The sequence below is a fragment of the Grampus griseus genome (genome assembly GCF_964374135.1).
Source record: "Grampus griseus genome assembly, chromosome: 10".
NCBI classification, from domain to species: domain Eukaryota; kingdom Metazoa; phylum Chordata; class Mammalia; order Artiodactyla; family Delphinidae; genus Grampus; species Grampus griseus.
The window spans coordinates 8443036-8464456 of NC_139004.1; the positions used below are offsets into that span (position 1 = coordinate 8443036).

Consider the following 21421-nt stretch of genomic DNA (forward strand, 5'->3'; position numbering starts at 1 on the left):
CATTATGAGTTTTGGCTCAGTTCTTATTAGTGATGCAGACTCTTCCCTTTCCTCCTGTGTTGCGACATCAAACAGACAATACATATGCCAACTAAAAATTGTTTTTTGCCTTCTGGTTCTATAAGAATGAAGTCAGTAGCCACTGCAGCCGCTAAACTTCCCCACACCCTGAAAGGAGTTCAGGGTGGAGATCAGGAATGAGGCCCTCCGTGCTCCAGGAAAAACTGGCACAACAGGTCTTCAGTTAGGTATTTTCAGGAGAATTTATGAGCCCAATTTCTTGCATCTTCTCACATCTACAAAAGCACTAAAATCATTAACAGAGACACCTGCTCCTCGTGACCAGCACCAACCTTCTTGTGACCAGCAGCAACTTTCTGCCAAAATGTGTGCTTAAGGGCACATACGTCCCTTTCACCAAAGTCACATATATACTGACCTCCGCACCTCCTCAGAGCAGCTGCTCAGAGCTGCCTGAAAGCCTGTATCCCCGGCTACAGTCCTCGTTCTGCCCCAAATAAAACTTAACTCACACCTCTGTCGCCGTACATTATTTCCGTTGACACGTACATACGTATATAAGTATACATATGTATATTTTAAGGTGGTCCCCAAGAACACCCTTTACAGGTGATCCAACCCTCCTGCGTTTTGCCCAAAGTACTTGATGATTTAGCTCCAGCATGAACTTCGGCGTCCTTTGCAGATTTTCTTTTCAGACAGTAAAGAGATTGAAAAAGGATGGGGAGAGGCGGCTGACTGGTGCATATGTGATCACTGCCAAAATTTAATTCTTATTTTTCAAGATAAAAGGTTTCAGACTTCAAGGAGGAGTTCACTTTGTTGTGGCTGAATTTTAGACAGTTCCTCGGGCTAACGGTGGATATGGAGAAAGGCAGCAAACCACGGGAAGAGAGGTCTAGTTTAAGTCCTGAGCTGGGCGGGGCTGGGGGGAGATAACGGAGACTTTTACAATTTAGGTAAAGAGAGTACTGCAACGAAAAATGAGCTAGCCCCGAGGGTGGCCTTGAGGTGTAGGCCACCTGCCTAGCCCCGGGACTCCAGGTGATTTCAGATGCCGGAACCGCGGGAGGCCCAGGTTCTGGCTGTGGGTAGGACTGGATGAATCGTAAAGTGGGTCTGTTTCTGTTTTAATGGCTTTCGGATATATTCTGCAAGTAGTAACCTACCCAGGTCATGTGACTCACCCCCCCAAAAAAAATCCCAAACCCCAAACCCACAAACTGACAAATCTACAATGTTGAGATATTTACACTTGTTAGAAAAAGTTGTACTCAAACCTTTTTATCCAATGTATTTCATTCGAAGCCAAAGATGTGAACTGTCACAGCATCCACCTGACGGAGTTTGACACCTCGCTCCCCGTCACGTAGGGTCGGGGCTGCAGCTCAGCCTGGAGCTCCAGCACCGCCCGGATTCTCCCAGGGCGCGCGCCCGGGGCCGAGGGGCCGGGGGCAGGGAGGGCGTGGAGCTGGTTCCCCTGGAGCGCCCAGTCAGCAGCGAGGCCCGGCGGTGGCGCTAGTGACGTAGGCCGCGCTTCCCTCCGCCCCACTGCGGGCCGAGGCTCAGCCCCGTCAGCCTCGCGAGCTCGCGCGCGCGCAAAGCAGGAGGAGGAGGGCTTTGGGGCCGGCCGGCTGTCGAAGGGCGACGGGTCGCGGGAAGAGGGAGAATGAGCATGCGCAGCAGCTCCGGGGAGGGCGGGGGAGGTGGGGACCCGTGCGCGCGCGCACGATCGGCCCGGGGCGGCCGCGGGTGGAGGGGGCGGTTCCTCGAGTGTCGGCGGCAGGAGGGTTGGCAGGCTGGCGGCAGGTGCTGCCGCGGCCACTGCCGCCGCCGCCGCCGCCTCCGCCTCCTCCGAGTCCCGGGTCTGCTCGTCCTCTCGCGGTGATGAGCTGAGCCCCGTCGGGGGCTGCACCTGCCGGCTGCCCATCACCCCGGACCTCCCGGCGTGACCTCGGCCTCCTCGCGTGCCCGGCCCCCGCGGCTCCGAGCTGCCCCTGAGAGGGAGCGGCAGCGGCCTCCTCCGACCCGAGTTATCGCTCGGGGGCCGAGCAGGGAGAGCGCCCGGCCCCCTCCCCTCCCCAGTCCGCCGTCCTCGATGTCTCCCCGGCGGGGAGGGGGCTGCCTGGGAGACGCGCTGAGCGGCCCCCCCCGGAGGCCCGTCGGCGGCAGCAACAGCGACCAGCCCGGCGACCCGAAGCCTCCCCCGGCGGCGGCGGCCTGGAGGAGCCGCGCACCCGCCGCCGCCCCCGGAGCCTCGCAGCCGCCGCCGCCGCCCGGCGCCGGAGGAGACGGCGGCGGGCGCCCCCCAGGGAAGATGAAGGCGGAGGGGGGCGACCACTCCATGATCAACCTGTCGGTGCAGCAGGTCCTGAGCCTCTGGGCCCACGGGACGGTGCTGAGGAACCTTACGGGTAATTGATGCGCCCGGGGTGGGGACCGGGATGCGGTGCCGCCCCTTGCCTCCCTTCTCCCTCCCTCGGAGGGGAAGCGCTCCTCGCCGCCCCACCCCCGAGCGCGCCCCGCTCGGGAGCTCGCGGTCCCAAGTCCTGGCGAGGAAGGTGTTAATTGGATCCGCTCCGCTCCTGTTCTGGGGGCGCCGACGCCAGTCCCCCGAGACCCCGGCTCCAGAAGCGCTGGGGGAGAATCCACGACCCCCGCCTCCCCTCCCTTCCTGCATGGGGAGGGCCGGCGACCGCCCTGCTTCTGTAGTACGCGTGGAATAGCTTTAGCGCTGAGACTTGAGTACAGTTAGCCTTTATTTATCTCCCCACCTCCATACACACACACACGCACACGCACACGCACACGCGCGCGCGCGTTTCTTGCTCTTTAGGTCTTTTTCTAGTTTAGCTCTTTTTCTTTCTTGCAAATCTCAAATCGAATGCAGGACTTAAATTCCCTGCTCACAATGATCAGTTTGCTTCAACTGTTAATTTTTGTTTTTTTGCGATATAAATGACTCATTAAGTAGATTATATTAGGTCACGGGCTGGGACAAGGTCTGGTGAATTCTAAGCACTTTTTGCTTTAACCGTGTATCTCCTCCCTCTCCTATTTCCTTTTGTCTGTCTGACTCCCTCTGGCCTCAAGCTGCTGCTTCTGTGACATTTGATAATTTTGTGTATTTCCCTTCATACGTCAAGGCTATCACGAGGGAATTGGACTTAATATATTATAGTAATTAACATCAATTTCTAGTTGTAAAAGTGAGCAATAATACTCATAAACTTTAAAAATCAAATTTGTAGGTCTGGTTTGTGGAGAAACTTCTGGCTTGGTTAATGCAGAAATGCTTGTATTATACCCTGACTTTAAAAAATACTCGCTAAAGATTAGTGTTTACAAGAAAGTAATTTCAGTTGCAGTTTGATGACTCCTCAGTGCGTGCTTCTCAGGGAAAAATCTTAAAAACATACTCAGGATTTAATTTTTGGAAATGTGTAAGACAGCTAATTTTGATAGAGCATTAGTATTTCAGAATGCATTATGTTAAACTGGTTAAGACTATGGAGAATATTTTACAAATATAACCTGTCTTGATAGGATACAAGATATTATAAAATCTAGCATTACATGGAATTCAGATATTCATAGAGAAAAATTGGGATTATTTACCACAAGGTTGAGTTTAAAGACGCTGTGTGCCTTGAATGTGGAAACTGCTATATAAAATTAACATGGGGCGGGGGGCTTCCCTGTGGCACAGTGGTTGAGAGTCCGCCTGCTGATGCAGGGGACACAGGTTCGTGCCCCGGTCCGGGAAGATCCCACATGCTGCGGAGCGGCTGGGCCCGTGAGCCATGGCCACTGAGCCTGCACGTCCGGAGCCTGTGCTCCACAACGGGAGAGGCTACAACAGTGAGAGGCCCACGTACCGCAAAGTAAATAAATAATAAATAAATAAAATTAATGTGGATTCTGGATTGGATTATAGTGCCCTCACTTTTAATCTGTGGTTATTTAACTTGGAGCACACTGACCTTACATGCTGGTTGCAGGTCAGGAACATGTTTTTAGTTCTGAAAACCTACACTGACATAAGAACCATTTCATAATTCAATTGAATTTTGAGATAGACCGCTTTATTTTACTTATGGCGTTCCTTGTGTTTATCCACTGTTACTATTTCAAATGTTGTATGAATTATGTTTATTGGAGTAAAATGAAAAATAAGGATTTAAGAATATGTATTTGTATATGTTAATGACTGGCTTAGCTCATCGGTGGGTATTTAGAGAAAATTAGCTTTGGGAACCATAGAGTAAATGTAAATGTAACTTACCTCTCGGACAGATTTAACAATATTTTAAAATATTTACTTTAACATTCTGAATCATTACAGTAGCTTCCTGTTCCCATAGGTCAACCGTTAGGCTAACAATAGTAGTTTCAACCCAGGGTTAGTTCTAATTATCTCCTAACATAGTCCTAATAATCAGCTGTTGCTCATTGGACTTGCCATTTTATAAAGGATATGGGATATGCTGACCATCCAAAACCAGGACTGAGCGGGGACTGAGGAGCATGGGAACCTCTTCTAGGAAATTTAAATAGAGTCTGAGTACGCAAAATTCTGTAAAAATGGAGAAAATAGATTAGAAATAGGCTTCACCAGCAGGTGAATGTACCACGTTAGGAACCCCATCACTGCTAAAAAGTAGACTCCATAAGTGGTAACATTCTGATGTGGTTCATCATGACCTTCTCCATGCTGGTGACCTTTGCGATCCCAGATGCAGCTTGGTCATTAGTTAAGTGATGCCTCCTACAGTGCCATTTATTTTTTTTTGGCTTCATAATTAAGATGTAAGTTAAAATTGTTTAGTTTTTTAACATCTGTATTGGAGTATAATTGCTTTACAATGTTGTGTTAGTTTCTGCTGTATAACACAGTGGATCAGCTGTATGTATACATATATCCTCATATCCCCTCCCTCTTGCATCTACAGTGCCATTTAGAACTTAGTCTATTAAAAACAAACACACAACTTCTAAAACAAGATAACTCCTATTTATTAAATGCCTGCTATGTATCAGGCAATTTACATATATTATTTCTAATCTTCAGAGTAACTCTCCAAAGCAGGTTTACAAACAAGCTCAGAGAGGTAAAGTTGGCCCACATCAAATAGCTTGAAATGGCTGAGCTAGGCTTGAAACCCGTCTCTGCCTACAGAATTACTCTTTCCCCCTTTCCAAGCTGCTTTAGCTACTTCTTCTCTGTTCTCTATAAACAGAATGAATTAAGTGCTTCATCTTGTTCCTTCTGCTCCTTATACATGCTTTTGTTGTTATATTTTTCAATTACATTATAATTTTTATTTGTCTCTTCTAGACTGTGAGCTTTTTGAGGGTGGGGTCATTGTTGTAATCATGGAATTCTGGAATCCTAGCGTATTGTATCTGGCACGTAGTATATGCTCAATGCATGTTTATTGAATTGAGCTTTTAAAACAATACTTAACAGTTGCATGATTAAAACATTCTAGTCACCTTATTTTCAGCTACATCTGTTTGAGTGAATATGCTTTTTTTTTTTACATCTTTATTGGAGTATAATTGCTTTACAATGGTGTGTTAGTTTCTGCTTTATAACAAAGAATCAGTTATACATATACATATGTTCCCATATCTCTTCCCTCTTGCATCTCCCTCCCTCCCACCCTCCCTATCCCACCCCTCTAGGTGGTCACAAGGCACCGAGCTGATCTCCCTGTGCTATGTGGCTGCTTCCCACTAGCTATCTATTTTACGTTTGGTAATGTATATATGTCCATGCCACTCTCTCACTTTGTCACAGCTTACCCTTCCCCCTCCCCATATCCTCAAGTCCATTCTCTAGTAGGTCTGTGTCTTTATTCCTGTCTTACCCCTAGGTTCTTCATGACATTTTTTTTCTTAAATTCCATATATATGTGTTAGCATACGGTATTTGTCTTTCTCTTTCTGACTTACTTCACTCTGTATGACAGACTCTAGGTCCATCCACCTCATTACAGATAGCTCAATTTCATTTCTTTTTATGGCTGAGGAATATTCCATTGTATATATGTGCCACATCTTCTTTATCCATTCATCCGATGATGGACACTTAGGTTGTTTCCATCTCCTGGCTATTGTAAATAGAGCTGCAATAAACATTTTGGTACATGACTCTTTTTGAATTATGGTTTTCTCAGGGTATAGGCCCAGTAGTGGGATTGCTGGGTCATATGGTAGTTCTATTTGTAGTTTTTTAAGGAACCTCCATACTGTTCTCCATAGTGGCTGTACCAATTCACATTCCCACCAGCAGTGCAAGAGTGTTCCCTTTTCTCCACACCCTCTCCAGCATTGATTGTTTCTAGATTTTTTGGTGATGGCCATTCTGACTGGTGTGAGGTGATATCTCATTGTAGTTTTGATTTGCATTTCTGTAATGATTAATGATGTTGAGCATTCTTTCATGTGTTTGTTGGCAGTCTGTATATCTTCTTTGGAGAAATGTCTATTTAGATCTTCTGCCCATTTGTGGATTGGGTTGTTTGTTGTTTTGTTATTGAGCTGCATGAGCTACTTGTAAATTTTGGAGATTAATTCTCTGTCAGTTGCTTCATTTGCAAATATTTTCTCCCATTCTGAGGGTTGTCTTTTGGTCTTGTTTATGGTTTCCTTTGCTGTGCAAAAGCTTTGAAGTTTCATTAGGTCCCATTTGTTTATTTTTGTTTTTATTTCCATTTCTCTAGGAGGTGGGTCAAAAAGGATCTTGCTGTGATTTATGTCATAGAGTGTTCTGCCTATGTTTTCCTCTAAGAGTTTGATAGTTTCTGGCCCTACATTTAGGTCTTTAATCCATTTTGAGCTTATTTTTGTGTATGGTGTTAGGGAGTGATATAATCTCATACTTTTACATATACCTGTCCAGTTTTCCCAGCACCACTTACTGAAGAGGCTGTCCTTTCTCCACAGTACATTTCTGCCTCCTTTATCAAAGATAAGGTGACCATATGTGCGTGGGTTTATCTCTGGGCTTTCTATCCTCTTCCATTGATTTATATTTCTGTTTTTGTGCCAGTACCATACTGTCCTGATTACTGTAACTTTGTAGTATAGTCTGAAGTCAGGGAGCCTGATTCCTCCAGCTCCGTTTTTCGTTCTCAAGATTGCTTTGGCTATTTGGGGTCTTTTGTGTTTCCATACAAATTGTGAAAATTTTTGTTCTAGTTCTGTGAAAAATGCCAATGGTAGTTTGATAGGGATTGCATTGAATCTATAGATTGCTTTGGGTAGTAGAGTCATTTTCACAATGTTGATTCTTCCAATCCAAGAACATGGTATATCTCTCCATTTATTTGTATCATCTTTAATTTCTTTCATCACTGTCTTATAATTTTTGCATACAGGTCTTTTGTCTCCTTAGGTAGGTTTATTCCTAGATAGTTTATTCTTTTTGTTGCAATGGTAAATGGGAGTGTTTTCTTGATTTCACTTTCAGATTTTTCATCATTAGTGTATAGGAATGCCTGAGATTTCTGTGCATTAATTTTGTATCCTGCTACTTTACCAAATTCATTGATTAGCTCTAGTAGTTTTCTGGTAGCATCTTTAGGATTCTCTACGTATAGTATCATGTCATCTGCAAACAGTGACAGCTTTACTTCTTTTCCAATTTGGATTCCTTTTATTTCCTTTTCTTCTCTGATTGCTGTGGCTAAAACTTCCAAAACTATGTTGAATAAGAGTGGTGAGAGTGGGCAACCTTGTCTTGTTCCTGATCTTAGTGGAAATGCTTTCAGTTTTTCACCATTGGGGATGATGTTAGCTGTGGGTTTGTCATATATGGCCTTTATTATGTTGAGGAAAGTTCCCTCTATGCCTACTATCTGCAGGATTTTTATCATAAATGGGTGTTGAATTTTGTCAAAAGCTTTCTCTGCATCTATTGAGATGATCATATGGTTTTTTTCCTTCAGTTTGTTAATATGGTGTATCATGTTGATTGATTTGCGTATATTGAAGAATCCTTGCATTCCTGGAATAAACCCCACTTGATCATGGTGTATGATCCTTTTAATGTGCTGTTGGATTCTGTTTGCTAGTATTTTGTTGAGGATGTTGCATCTATGTTCATCAGTGATATTGGCCTGTAGTTTTCTTTCTTTGTGACATCCTTGTCTGGTTTTGGAGTCAGGGTGATGGTGGCCTCGTAGAATGAGTTGGGGAGTGTTCCTCCCTCTGCTATATTTTGGAAGAGTTTGAGAAGGATAGGTGTTAGCTCTTCCCTAAATGTTTGATAGAATTCGGCTGTGAAGCCATCTGGTCCTGGGCTTTTGTTTGTTGGAAGATTTTTAATCACAGTTTCCATTTCAGTGCTTGTGATTGGTCTGTTCATATTTTCTATTTCTTCCTGATTCAGTCTTGGCAGGTTGTGCATTTCTCAGAATTTGTCCATTTCTTCCAGGTTGTCCATTTTATTGGCATAGAGTTGCTTGTAGTAATCTCTCATGATCTTTTGTATTTCTGCAGTGTCAGTTGTTACTTCTCCTTTTTCATTTCTAATTCTATTGATTTGAGTCTTCTCCCTTTTTTTCTTGATGAGTCTGGCTAATGGTTTATCAATTTTGTTTATCTTCTCAAAGAACCAGATTTTAGTTTTATTGATCTTTGCTATCGTTTCTTTCATTTCTTTTTCATTTATTTCTGATCTGATCTTTATGATTTCTTTCCTTCTGCTAACTTTGGGGTTTTTTTGTTCTTCTTTCTCTAATTGCTTTAGGTGCAAGGTTAGGTTGTTTATTCGAGATGTTTCCTGTTTCTTAAGGTAGGATTGTATTGGTATCAACTTCCCTCTTAGAACTGCTTTTGCTGCATCCCATAGGTTTTGGGTTGTCGTGTCTCCATTGTCATTTGTTTCTAGGTATTTTTTGAATTCCTCTTTCATTTCTTCAGTGATCACTTCGTTATTAAGTAGTGTATTGTTTAGCCTCCATGTGTTTGTATTTTTTACAGATCTTTTCCTGTAATTGATATCTAGTCTCATAGCGTTGTGGTCAGAAAAGATACTTGATACAATTTCAATTTTCTTAAATTTACCAAGGCTTGATTTGTGACCCAAGCTATGATCTATCCTGGAGAATGTTCGCTGAGCACTTGAGAAAAATGTGTATTCTGTTGTTTTTGGATGGAATGTCCTATAAATATCAATGAAGTCCATCTTGTTTAATGCATCATTTAAAGCTTGTGTTTCCTTTTTAATTTTCATTTTGGATGATCTGTCCATTGGTGAAAGTGGGGTGTTCAAGTCCCCTACTATGAATGTGTTACTGTCGATTTCCCCTTTTATGGCTGTTAGTATTTGCCTTATGTATTGAGATGCTCCTATCTTCGGTGCATAAATACTTAACAATTGTTATATCTTCTTCTTGGATCGATCCCTTGATCATTATGTAGTGTCCTTCTTTGTCTCTTCTAATAGTCTTTATTTTAAAGTCTATTTTGTCTGATATGAGAATTGCTACTCCAGCTTTCTTTTGGTTTCCATTTGCATGGAATATCTTTTTCCATCCCCTCACTTTCAATCTGTATGTGTCCCTAGGTCTGAAGTGGGTCTCTTGTAGACAGCATATATATGGGTCTTGTTTTTGTGTCCATTCAGCCAGTCTGTGTCTTTTGGTGGGAGCATTTAATCCATTTACATTTAAGGTAATTATCGATATGTATGTTCCTATTCCCTTTTTCTTAATTGTTTTGGGTTTGTTATTGTAGGTCTTTTCCTTGTCTTGTGTTTCTTGCCTAGAGAAGATCCTATAGCATTTGTTGTAAAGCTGGTTTGGTGGTGCTGAACTCTCTCAGCTTTTGCTTGTCTGTAAAGGTTTTAATTTCTCCATCAAATCTGAATGAGATCCTTGCTGGGTAGAGTAATCTTGGTTGTAGGTTTTTCTCCTTCCTCACTTTAAATATGTCCTGCCAGTCCCTTCTGGCTTGCAGAGTTTCTGCTGAGAAATCAGCTGTTAACCTTATGGGCATTCCCTTGTGTGTTATTTGTTGTTTTTCCCTTGCTGCTTTTAATATGTTTTCTTTGTATTTAATTTTTGACAGTTTGATTAATATGTGTCTTGGCGTGTTTCTCCTTGGATTTATCCTGTATGGGACTCTCTGTGCTTCCTGGACTTGATTAACTATTTCCTTTCCCATATTAAGGAGGTTTTCAACTATAATCTGTTCAAATATTTTCTCAGTCCCTTTCTTTTTCTCTTCTTCTTCTGGAACCCCTATAATTCGAATGTTGGTGCGTTTAATGTTGTCCCAGAGGTCTCTGAGACTGTCCTCAGTTCTTTTCATTCTTTTTTCTTTATTCTGCTCTGCAGTAGTTATTTCCACTATTTTATCTTCCAGGTCACTTATCCGTTCTTCTGCCTCAGTTATTCTGCTAGTGATCCCTTCTAGAGTATTTTTAATTTCATTTATTGTGTTGTTCATTGTTGCTTGTTTCATCTTTAGTTCTTCTAGGTCCTTGTTAAATGTTTCTTGCATTTTGTCTATTCTATTTCCAAGATTTTGGATCATCTTTACTATCATTATTCTGAATTCTTTTTCAGGTAGACTGCCTATTTTCTCTTCATTTGTTAGGTCTGGTGCATTTTTATCCTGCTCCTTCATCTGCTGTGTGTTTTTCTGTCTTCTCATTTTGCTTATCTTACTGTGTTTGGGGTCTCCTTTTTGCAGGCTGCAGGTTTGTAGTTCCCGTTGTTTTTGGTGTCTGTCCCCAGTGGCTAAAGTTGGTTCAGTGGGTTGTGTAGGCTTCCTGGTAGAGGGGACTAGTGCCTGTGTTCTGGTGGATGAGGCTGGATCTTGTCTTTCTGGTGGGCAGGTCCACGTCTGGTGGTGTGTATTGGGGTGTCTGTGGACTTACTATGACTTTAGGCAGCCTCTCTGCTAATGGGTGGCGTTGTGTTCCTGTCTTGCTAGTTGTTTGGCATAGGGTGTCCAGCACTGTAGCTTGCTTGTCGTTGAGTGAAGCTGGGTGCTGGTGTTGACATGGAGGTCTCTGGGAGATTTTCGCCGTTTGATATTACGTGGAGCTAGGAGGTCTCTTGTGGACCAGCGTCTTGAAGTTGGCTCTCCCACCTCAGAGGTACAGCACTGACTCCTGGCTGTAGCACCAAGAGCCTTTCATCTGCATGGCTCAGCATAAAAGGGAGAAAAAGTAGAAAGAAAGAAAGAAAGAAAGAGAAAGAAAGAAAGAAAGAAAGGAAGAGGGAAGGACGGAAGGAAGGGGAAAGAGGATAAAATAGAATAAGATAAAATAAAATAAAGTTATTAAAATAAAAAAATAATTAAGAAGAAAAAAAATTTTTTAAGGAAAAAATAACGGACGGATAGAACCCTAGTACAAATGGTGAAAGCAAAGCTATACAGACAAAATCTCACACAGAAGCATACACATACACACTCACAAAAAGAGGAAAAGGGTAAAAAATAATAAATCTTGCTCTCAAAGTCCACCACCTCAATTTGGGATGATTCGTTGTCTATTCATGTATTCTACAGATGCAGGTACATCAAGTTGATTGTGGCGCTTTAATCCGCTGCTCCTGAGGCTGCTGGGAGAGATTTCCCTTTCTCTTCTTTGTTCTCACAGCTCCCGGGTTTCAGCTTTGGATTTGGCCCCACCTCTGCGTGTAGGTCGCTGGAGGGCATCTGTTCTTCGCTCAGACAGGACAGGGTTAAAGGAGCCGCTGACTGGGGGGCTCTGGCTCACTCAGGCCGGGGGGGAGGGAGGGGCACGGCGTGCGGGGCGGGCCTGCGGCGGCAGAGGCCAGCATGACGTTGCAGAGGCCGGCGTGACGTTGCACCAGCCTGAGGCGCGCCGTGCCTTCTCCCGGGGAAGTTGTCTCTGGATCCCGGGACCCTGGCAGTGGCGGGCTGCACAGGCTCCCCGGAAGGGAGGTTTGGAGAGTGACCTGTGTTCGCACACAGGCTTCTTGGTGGCGGCAGCAGCAGCCTTAGCGCCTCATTCCTGTCTCTGGGGTCCGCGCTGTTAGCCGCGACTTGCGCCCGTCTCTGGAGCTCCTTTAAGCAGTGCTCTTAATCCCCTCTCCTCGCGCACCAGGAAACAAAGAGGGAAGAAAAAGTCTCTAGAGTGAATATGCTTTTAACTAGGACATAAAGTGTTTAAGCAATTTATATAGATAATTGTCATACTTTTAAAACACAAAAATGCTTTTTTTGTGCTAGTTACCATTCTTTCATGTATTTTATTTAATCTTTTCAACCATCTTGAGAGAGATTAGTGTTTATCCTTATTTTACAGGTTCAGACATTGAAGCAAAGAGTAACTTGCTTAGATCTGGTAGCTAATAAGTGAAAAATTATTACCTTTTTTCAGATTATGATAACACATATTAAGTCAGAAGGCATTTTTGTCATCATCATAAACTTGAAAATGAAACAGGTAATAGAAAGGAGCATAGTGTAACCAGACTGATTTAGATTTAAGAAATGACTGTGAAGGATTTGCAGAAATCTCGTTAATAGGAATTCTGGTTAATTAAAAAGTAAATAAAAGGGTAATGTACCCTCATCTTTTTTTTCAGTTAACAGGTATGATTTATTCCTCTGTCTGTATCTTATCCCATAGGTGAAGCAGAATTTTGACCTTTTTATCTCAGAGGCCAATCTCTTGAAAGTAGTCTTGTGTATGTATTACTTTGATAGAAATATATTTTTTAAAAGTGACGACAACTAGAAATTAGAATTAGCCAACATTTTAGAGCTAGAAGTTATGTAGTTTGATTACTTCCTTTTAGAAATATTGAGATATACATGACTGGGATCAAACAGTCATTTAATGACAGAGCCAGGACTAGAACTGTTGTTCACTGACTCTCAGTTCTGTGCCTTTTGCTTTTATTCCACATCTGATTTTAACTCAGGCAGGTCTGATAGATGATAAATCTTAAGGCACTTAAGAATAGCTGTGTAAGTATTTGCCCCAAATGAGCCCAAGAATGGATGAATGGAACTAATTTTTGTCCAGAAATAAAAGATACTGTACAATGTAAGATATTATTGAATAGTGATAATAGTAATAATCTTTCTAAAATTTTAAGTTGCCATAGGCTATGTAAAAGTTAGTGATCCATATTTACTATATATCTAGTTTTAGAAATCCTACCAAGTTCAATCTGTTTTTTCTCCTTCCTGGAAGACAGTAGTACTATGGGGATTTCATATAGAGATTAACACCTGGAGACCTCATCTTTGTTACTTGGTAACTATTGCCAGAGTTCTCTTCTGTATGTCACTTCCCACAGTGTGTGATTCTCAGGATTCCTAAATTGTTTGTTAACTGTGTATAGGTTATATGCTTATTCAGCTCACTCAAGTAGAGAGATAGGTGGCTTCCTTCCTTCCCATACAGTTTTTCTTTCTCTGAATATGTCCTAAATCCCTCTTGCCCACCACAACCTAAAATTAGAGTCAGAATGTATATACTCTTTCAGTTTTATGGGTAACCTAACTTCAAAATAACGATCTACAATGAGATGTTTCCTTTTGCTTTACTTTTATTTTCTTCAACTATTTTGGCTCCCAACTTTGTGTTCCCACCCAAATTTGGTTGCTAAGAGTTTCGAGAAGAATTTTTTACTTAGAAGGAGGCAGGATCCCTAAACCCCCGGATAAACACAGAGCTGGGCTCGGGTTGGGAAAGGAATAATTGGTTCCTTGGAAAAAAGGCAAAGTCTGGCTTCAGGCTCATCCCCTCTCTGTGTCAGCAGCAAATGTGGGCGCAGATGCACCTCTCTATTGGTATAAACATCGGGAAGCTGGGAATTCAAACTGGAATGAAGGTCAAGTGTGTGTGTGTGTGTGTGTGTGTGTGTGTGTGTTTACAAAATATATATTTGCTTATTTATTTTTACTATATACATACACACTGTTATATTTCCCGTTTAGATTTTATAGTTGCTAAGCCACTTTAGTGTTAATAGTGACTATCAGATAAAAAAAAAGAGAGAAAGGGGGAAAACTTGGGTACCTAGTATACATACTTGTAATTGTTCACACCTCATACTAGTAGAGCCAGCAACTTCGTTTGGTGGTGCTCCCAAACTGGTATGCTTCTCTCAGTCCCTGCACGTATTCTAGTGTCCCATTAGGTTAAGTTCCTCCTCCTAAATGCTCTATTATAGGAGGTGAGTTTATGCAGATAAAATTATTTCAGATGTCCAATTATAGAAATTTATGTTTTGTAAATGTAGCCCTAAAGACAATGTGCTACTCTTCAATATTTGTGCCAGACCCCCAAATTTACTTTTTCTGAAATATATGTGAAAAATCCCTTACTCTTTTGTGGTACTGAGCCAATTAATAAGTACTGATATGATTTGTACTTTATAGGATTTTGCCATTTGGAAGACTTACCTGTGTTATCGAGAATGAAGCCACTGTAATTTTTCAAAAATTAGAATTGCCATCTTCAGGTTTTTACATTCCTAATACCCATCTCTTTATCTTTGAATCATATATCAGTATCCTCTGGCGGTACCATGTCCAAGGTCCAGATGATGTTTCTTAAACCTAAAGCAATTTCCAGATAAGTCTTACGACTGTGTAAGCTATGATTTTGATTCTTAAATGGTTAACTATCAGAATATAAATATATTTATCTTTGCTTTGTTTAGTGATTGGAATAAAGGACCAGAAAAGTAAGATAATTCAGGAGGAAAAGTTAGAATAACTAGGGATATTTTTCCTGTAGAAAGGAATTCTAAACAGAAGAGGAAGGATGAGGCAGAGATGGGGAGGAGGAATTGGAACCAGGAAAGGAAACTGGAATTAAGAACGGTCAGATGTAAGAGGAGAGCCCAGAGAATTCAGTGCATTGGACTTACCTTAGAATCAGATGAATAATTCTAACAATGGCTATATTTATTGAACACCTACTATATGTCAGGTACTGTACAAAGCATTTTGCGTGCATTTTACTTACTATAATTGAAGTGGCCATACAATGTATTTTATTAAATGTATATAGAAGAATTATACTAAGAAGCAGTGTCTAGCATTTTCAAGGATCAGGCTTGTTGGATATTTCTTGATCATGAGCATTTGCCAGTCTCTGTGGCAAACACTGATAAACAAAAATGAAAATGTCAATCATTCTCCATAAGGGGCTCATGGTGTAGAGAGGCGAACTAACCTTCAGGTTAAGTCGTAGTTCGGCGGCTTGCTGAGTTCAGGGAGAACCAGGTAATGGGACTTTGAAGACAACAAAAGAGGTAGAGAGTAGAGAAAGAACCTGTTTAAGGGATGATGGAGAGAGAGGAGAGGTGATCTGTTTTGAGGATGGTTCAGGAATACCACCAGGACTTGATTAAATTTTAAAGTATTATATTGCTTTTGGATAACTATGTGTAGCCAGTATGTTTTATTAATTAATAATTAATTAATTTTGGGGCTGCATTGGGTCTTCATTGCTGCACACAGGGTTTCTCTAGTTGCGGCGAGTGGGGGCTACTCTTCGTTGCGGTGCACGGGCTCTAGGCACACGGGCTTCATTAGTTGTGGCACGTGGGCTCAGTAGTTGTGGCACATGGGCTTAGTTGCTCTGTGGCATGTGGGATCTTCCTAGACCAGGGATTGAACCCGTGTCCCCTGCATAGGCAGGAGGATTCTTAACCACTGTGCCACCAGGGAAGTCCCGCTAATATGTTTTCATTATAAAATTCTCCCTCTCTCCAGTCCCTACCATGAATTAATTTAATCCAATATGGTTACTAAATCTTGCTACATATCAGAATTACCTGGGGCTGGTTGAGGGTACAGTCCATAGACCCAGTCCACAGCTATGGAATTAGAATCCTTGAGACCAGGGCCTAGGAAGGTACATTTTAAACTAGCTCTTAAGGCGATTTTATTACTGAGAACTCAAGGATTGGGAACACTGGATTTTTTTAAAATGAAGCTTTTCTGTGATCAATTTGTAACTGTGTTGTGATATATAATGCAAGTTAATGTGGAGTGTTTAGTATAGCTAAAGACTTATTAAAATTTCAAGATAGGGCTTCCCTGGTGGCGCAGTGGTTGAGAGTCCGCCTGCCGATGCAGGGGACACGGGTTCGTGCCCCGGTCCGGGAAGATCTTTTATAACTTTTATAACTGAGTAACTAATCGATTATGGGAAAGAACAAATTGAATGGCATCTTTTAGGAAGGTAGTGCTGTGGCTTAAATGTAAAGCAAATTTTGAACTATTTTAAATAGCCTTAACCTGATTTTTTTTTTACAGCAAATGATATTCTGATTGTTTTAAATTAAAAATTTATTTTTCTAAGAATTTTTTTTCTATTCAATGATGAGTACTGTAATTTACAGTTTAAAGTTATATAATTAGCTGGTGAAAGGGTAATTTGGTTTAAGTGGGTAATAAACAGTATTGCTGTAAGCTTTGAGAGAGGCAGTATATTCAAGCAGCTCTTGAAGGTGTCACAATTAAATTTAAAAACTAATGTTTTTGCTCTCTTTTAAGAAGTGGAAGCAGGCAGCTATAAAATATCTACAATAGCTTTAACTTCTATGTTAAATGAGGCTTCAAGTGAAAAAACGCAACAACTTATTTTTAAATCTGGTTAAAATATTAGAATGATTAAAAATAAGAAAACATATTAAAAAATTTATTTATTTTTGGCTGCGTTAGGTCTTTGCTGCTGTGCGCAGGCTTTCTCTAGTTGTGGTGGCTTCTCTTGTTGCGGACCACAGGCTCTAGGCGCATGGGCTTCAGTAGTTGTGGTACACGGGCTCAGCAGTTGTGGCTCACGGGCTCTAGAGCTCAGGCTCAGTAGTTGTGGCACATGGGCTTAGTTGCTCCACAGCATGTGGGATCTTCCCGGGCCAGGGCTTGAACCCATGTCCCCTGCACTGGCAGGCGGATTCTTAAACGCTGTGCCACCAGGGAAGCCCAGAAAACATATCTTTTATGTTTACCTTCATTTTAATTTTCTTTGTTGCTCACTTCTTTGTGGAGCGTTAAGTTTCCATCTAGAATTACACTCCTGTTTGAAGAGCTTCCTTTAATATGCCGTGTAGCACAGGTCTACTGGCAGTTAATTTTTCCAGTTTTTTTTTTTTCCTGGAAAAAAATCTTCATTTCACCTCCAGTTTTGAAAAATGTTTCTCCTGAATATAGGTTCTGACTTTGCATTTTAGTTTTTTAAAGTGTTACTGTAATTTGTCATCTGGTTTGGTTGCTTCTGATGAGAAGTTTGCTGTACTTTTTATCTTTGTCCCTCTGTGTGTGTAATGTCTTTTGTTCTCTCTTTCTTTTTTCCTTATTTCTTCTTCAATACTTCCCCTTTATCTTTGTTCTTTTAGTCATTTCACTGTGGTGAATCTAGGTATGTGTGTGTGCTTTATTTTTGTTTTTTTATTTTTTAGTTCTTTTGGGAGGTCTTTTTCTTGCTTAGGATTCTCTGGGAGTCTTAGATTTGTGGTTTGATATCTTTTATTAGTTTTAGAAATTTTCGGCCACTGTTTCATTAAATATTTTTCTTCTCCATTATCTCTTTCTTCTCCATCTGGGACTCCAATTACATGTATGTTAAACCATTTGAAATTATTCCATAGCTCTTGGATGGTTCCTCTTTTCCCTCCTACTACTTCTTTGTTTTTCCCCCCCTCTTTTTCTCTTATATTTCAATTTGAATAATTTCTATTTGTCTACTTTTACATTCACTGATTATTATCTTTTTATTTTTGCGGAACATGGGCCTCTCACTGTTGTGACCTCTCCCGCTGCAGAGCACAGGCTCTGGATGTGCAGGCTCATTGGCCATGGCGCACAGGCCTAGCTGCTCCACGGCATGTGGGATCTTCCTGGACCCGAGCACGAACCCGTGTCCCCTGCATAAGCAGGCGGACTCTCAACCACTGCTCCACAAGGGAAGCCCACTGATTATTTTTAAAAAATTTTTTATTGAAATATAGTTGATTTACAATGTTGTGTTCATTTCAGGTGCATAGCAAAGTGATTCAGTTATATAGATAGATACATAGATAGATAGATAGATAGGTAAATAGATTCTTTTTAAAATTCTTTTCCATTATAAGTCATTACAAGATATTGAGTATAGTTCCCTGTGCTATACAGTAGGTCCTTGTTGGTTATCAATTTTATGTATAGTAGTGTGTATATTTTAATCCCAAACTCCTAATTTATACCTCCCCCCCTTTCCCCTTTGGTAACCATAAGTTTGTTTTCTATGTGAGTCTATTTCTGTTTTGTAAATAAGCCCGCTTGTATCATTTTTTAAATTCCACATATAAGCAATATTATATGCCAGGGGTCCCCAACCCCCAGGCCGTGGACTGGTACCGGTCTGCGGCCTGTTAGGAACTAGGCCGCACAGCAGGAGGTGAGTGGCAGGTGAGTGAGTGAAGCTTCATCCACCGCTCCCCATTGCTTGCATTACTGCCTGACCCATCCACCCCCGCCCCGGTCCATGGAAAAATTGTCTTCCACAAAACCAGTCCCTGGTGCCAAGAAAGGTTGGGGACCGCTGTCATTTGCTATTTGTTTTTCTCTGTCTGACTTAATCTCGCTTCGTATGATGATCTCTGGGTCCATCCATGTTGCTGCAAATGGTATTATTTCATTCTTTTTTATGGCTGAGTAATATTCCATTGTACCTATGTACCACATCTTCTTTATCCATTCCTCTGTGGATGGACACTTAGGTTGCTTCCATGTCTTGGCTCTTGTAAATAGTGCTGCTATGAGAAGTTCACTGATCCTTTGCTTAACTATGTCAAGTCTGCTGGTGAGCTCATTAAAGGAAGTCTTCATCTCTGATATTATGGTTTTTCTGTTTTTGCATTTTCTTGTGTTTTTCTTTTAGGCAGTTTCATTTGACTTTTTCTTGGACTCTCCATCTCTCTGCTGAAATTCCCCATCTGTTCTTGTGCGTTGTCTACCTTTTCCAGGAGAGTATTTAACATGTTAATTATAGTTAAGGTCTCTGTCTGGTTGTTTTAAAATCTGGATCATCTCTAAGTCTGATCACTTTATTTCTTGACAATAAATTGGTTTTCCTGTTTCTGAGGGTGTCTTAATTCAATATTTTTTTTATTGAATTAAGGACTTTATATGTATAACAGTAGTGACTGAGGTATGTAATATCAATATTTATGCCTGGAAATGGGCTTCTTCTGCTAGACCAGTAGGGTGAAGGTTGATTTAATTTAGTCAGGAGTGAGCTGAGTTTGAGCTTTCTTGTTATGGTTACCTTCAGCACACCCTAGGCTTCAAATTCCCCAGAAGGTGCTGTTGTTGCCTTGTACGCAGGGTGGGGGCTGGGTGCTGCAGGGTTAGTATCAGTGTTAGTGCTGTATTGTCAGCTTTTAGCCATCTCTGCAAGCCTGCACCATGGAAGAAGTGTCTCTCCACACCCTTGCCTTCCCCCAGCCACAGCCTTGTGTTGCTCATTACTTGGGGCAGGGGAAATTTCTCTCTTGTCCTGTCCAGTTTTAGTCTCAGGCAAGCTCTGTGTGGTGGGGTATCTGGGTGGGGCTGTCCACGGTCCTGCCTTTCTGAACCGTGGTAGCCACACTCTCCCTAGTATCTGTGATTGGTCTTGGGCAGGAGTCTTCTATCGTTCCCTCAGCAGTAACCGACTCTGCTTAGAATAGGATCCTGGGTCCTGGATGGTTTTCTGCCCCTGCCCCAGGGGTAAAGGATTTTTCCTTCTACTCTTCCCCAAGCTGGAGCTGCAGTGGGTCTTTGCTTGTCCCCTGAGGGTGACAGGATTTGCTGCCTTCCAGCAATGGCTAAGGCTTGTTTTGAATAGGAAAAAGGTATCCAAGAAGCACGCCAGGTTGTCTGTTTCCCTTAGCAGCCACTGATCACCTCCTATAGGCCGACATACACCAGTGGGGTGGCTCTCTCCAGTCTCTGTCTTTCTAGGGAGTGCTCGGTAGAGACCTGTGGAAAAGAGCTTGCAGGTGACTGTGCACTTTGCTTGTGTCACTTACTCCAAGCTGACCGATTAATCGCACACTTGGACTTTAACTGTCAGTTAAAATTTTAGCAGATTTCTTTTTACCCACTTGTATGGTACCCACTTCCTGTTCCTGTGCTTTGCCACAGGAAACATAGTGAGTATGTCACCTGTCTCCTTGGAGGGTCTTGTCCCTCTTTGAAATTCAGGTTACTGTGTTATCTTGTAGTGTCACCTGACTGATGGGCTAAAGAAGAGCTATGATTTTGTAGTTTATCTTTTTCTCATTGTTAGGATGAGAGTGACATTCTTTATAGCTTTCTATATCCTAAATTTAATTCAAATTTACATCTAATAACAGAATTGTTTTAGTAATCATAGATTTAAAATTTGACAGATCCTGAACTTAGGAAGATTGCTGACACAACAAACTTGAGATTTACTGCTTTTTAAAACATGGCCCATAATATGCATGTGTAGGTAATCTTCACATTTTTCTACTTGACATATTCTTTTTTTCTTTTTTCTTTTTTTTGCGGTACGCGGGCCTCTCACTGTTGTGGCCTCTCCCGTTACGGAGCACAGCCTCTGGACACGCAGGCTCAGCTGCCATGGCTCATGGGCCCAGCCGCTCCGCGGCATGTGGGATCTTCCCGGACCGGGGCACGAACCTGTGTCCCCTGCATCGGCATGCGGACTCTCAACCACTGCGCCACCAGGGAAGCCCTACTTGACATATTCTTGCCTTTAGCTTCTTTACTCCTTGCTTCTCACCAACATTTGAATAGTATTGCTGATGCATGAAACATATTTTCCCATGTTTCCAAACCTGACAGCATTGTCGTCTATTCAGCTGTCCATAGCAGAAATCTGGGAGGCCAGACATCACATCTTCCTCACCTCCATCATCCAGGCCATCAGCAAATCCTAAATATTTCAAATTATTTTCAATCCTGAGGCCAGTGCCTAAGTCCAGGCCTGAGTTTCTCTCGGGACTCTTGAAATATTCTGATAGTCTGTCATCTCTTTCTAGTCCCCCTTTCCCATACTTGCCAGGATAATTAATTTTTTAAAAGGTGAATGTGATTGTATCACTTCCTTATTTAAAGTCTTTCATTGGCTCCTCATGACCTTCAATCTTCAGAATAAAGTCCACATCTTCAGGGTCTGTAAGCGCCCTCCCTTCCCCACAAAAGCTGCTCCAGCACACCTCTATAATCTGCAGCCAGTTCTCTCCATATTTCTCGGCTTTAGCCAAACTGGAGGTTTTGCAATTGCATATTCTCAGTTGTACATAATTCCATGATCAGATCATTTTGTCTTAGTGCAGTTTTTCATTCTTGGCTGTGCATAAGAATCAAAACTTTAAAAAATTCTGAAGCCCAATTAAGTCAGAATTTCTGAGGGTGATATTTCTTTTAG

The 21421-nt window shown here is 41.9% G+C and overlaps 1 protein-coding gene and 1 long non-coding RNA gene across 3 annotated transcripts in view; one reads left to right on the forward strand and one right to left on the reverse strand.

Annotated features, from left to right (window-relative positions):
* Positions 1-1435, reverse strand: part of LOC309828931 — a 91359-nt gene extending 89924 nt beyond the window's left edge. The window contains exon 1 of the long non-coding RNA XR_014297370.1: positions 1302-1435. This is a non-coding gene — a long non-coding RNA (uncharacterized lncRNA). The remainder of the gene's footprint in view (positions 1-1301) is intronic.
* A 903-nt stretch (positions 1436-2338) lies between these two features.
* Positions 2339-21421, forward strand: part of TMEM170B (transmembrane protein 170B) — a gene marked incomplete at its 5' end in the record, with an annotated part of 37041 nt that continues 17958 nt past the window's right edge. For both annotated transcript variants that reach the window (XM_082663168.1, XM_082663169.1), the window contains one exon: positions 2339-2435. In XM_082663168.1, the coding sequence (XP_082519294.1) occupies positions 2339-2435 (97 nt within the window). The remainder of the gene's footprint in view (positions 2436-21421) is intronic.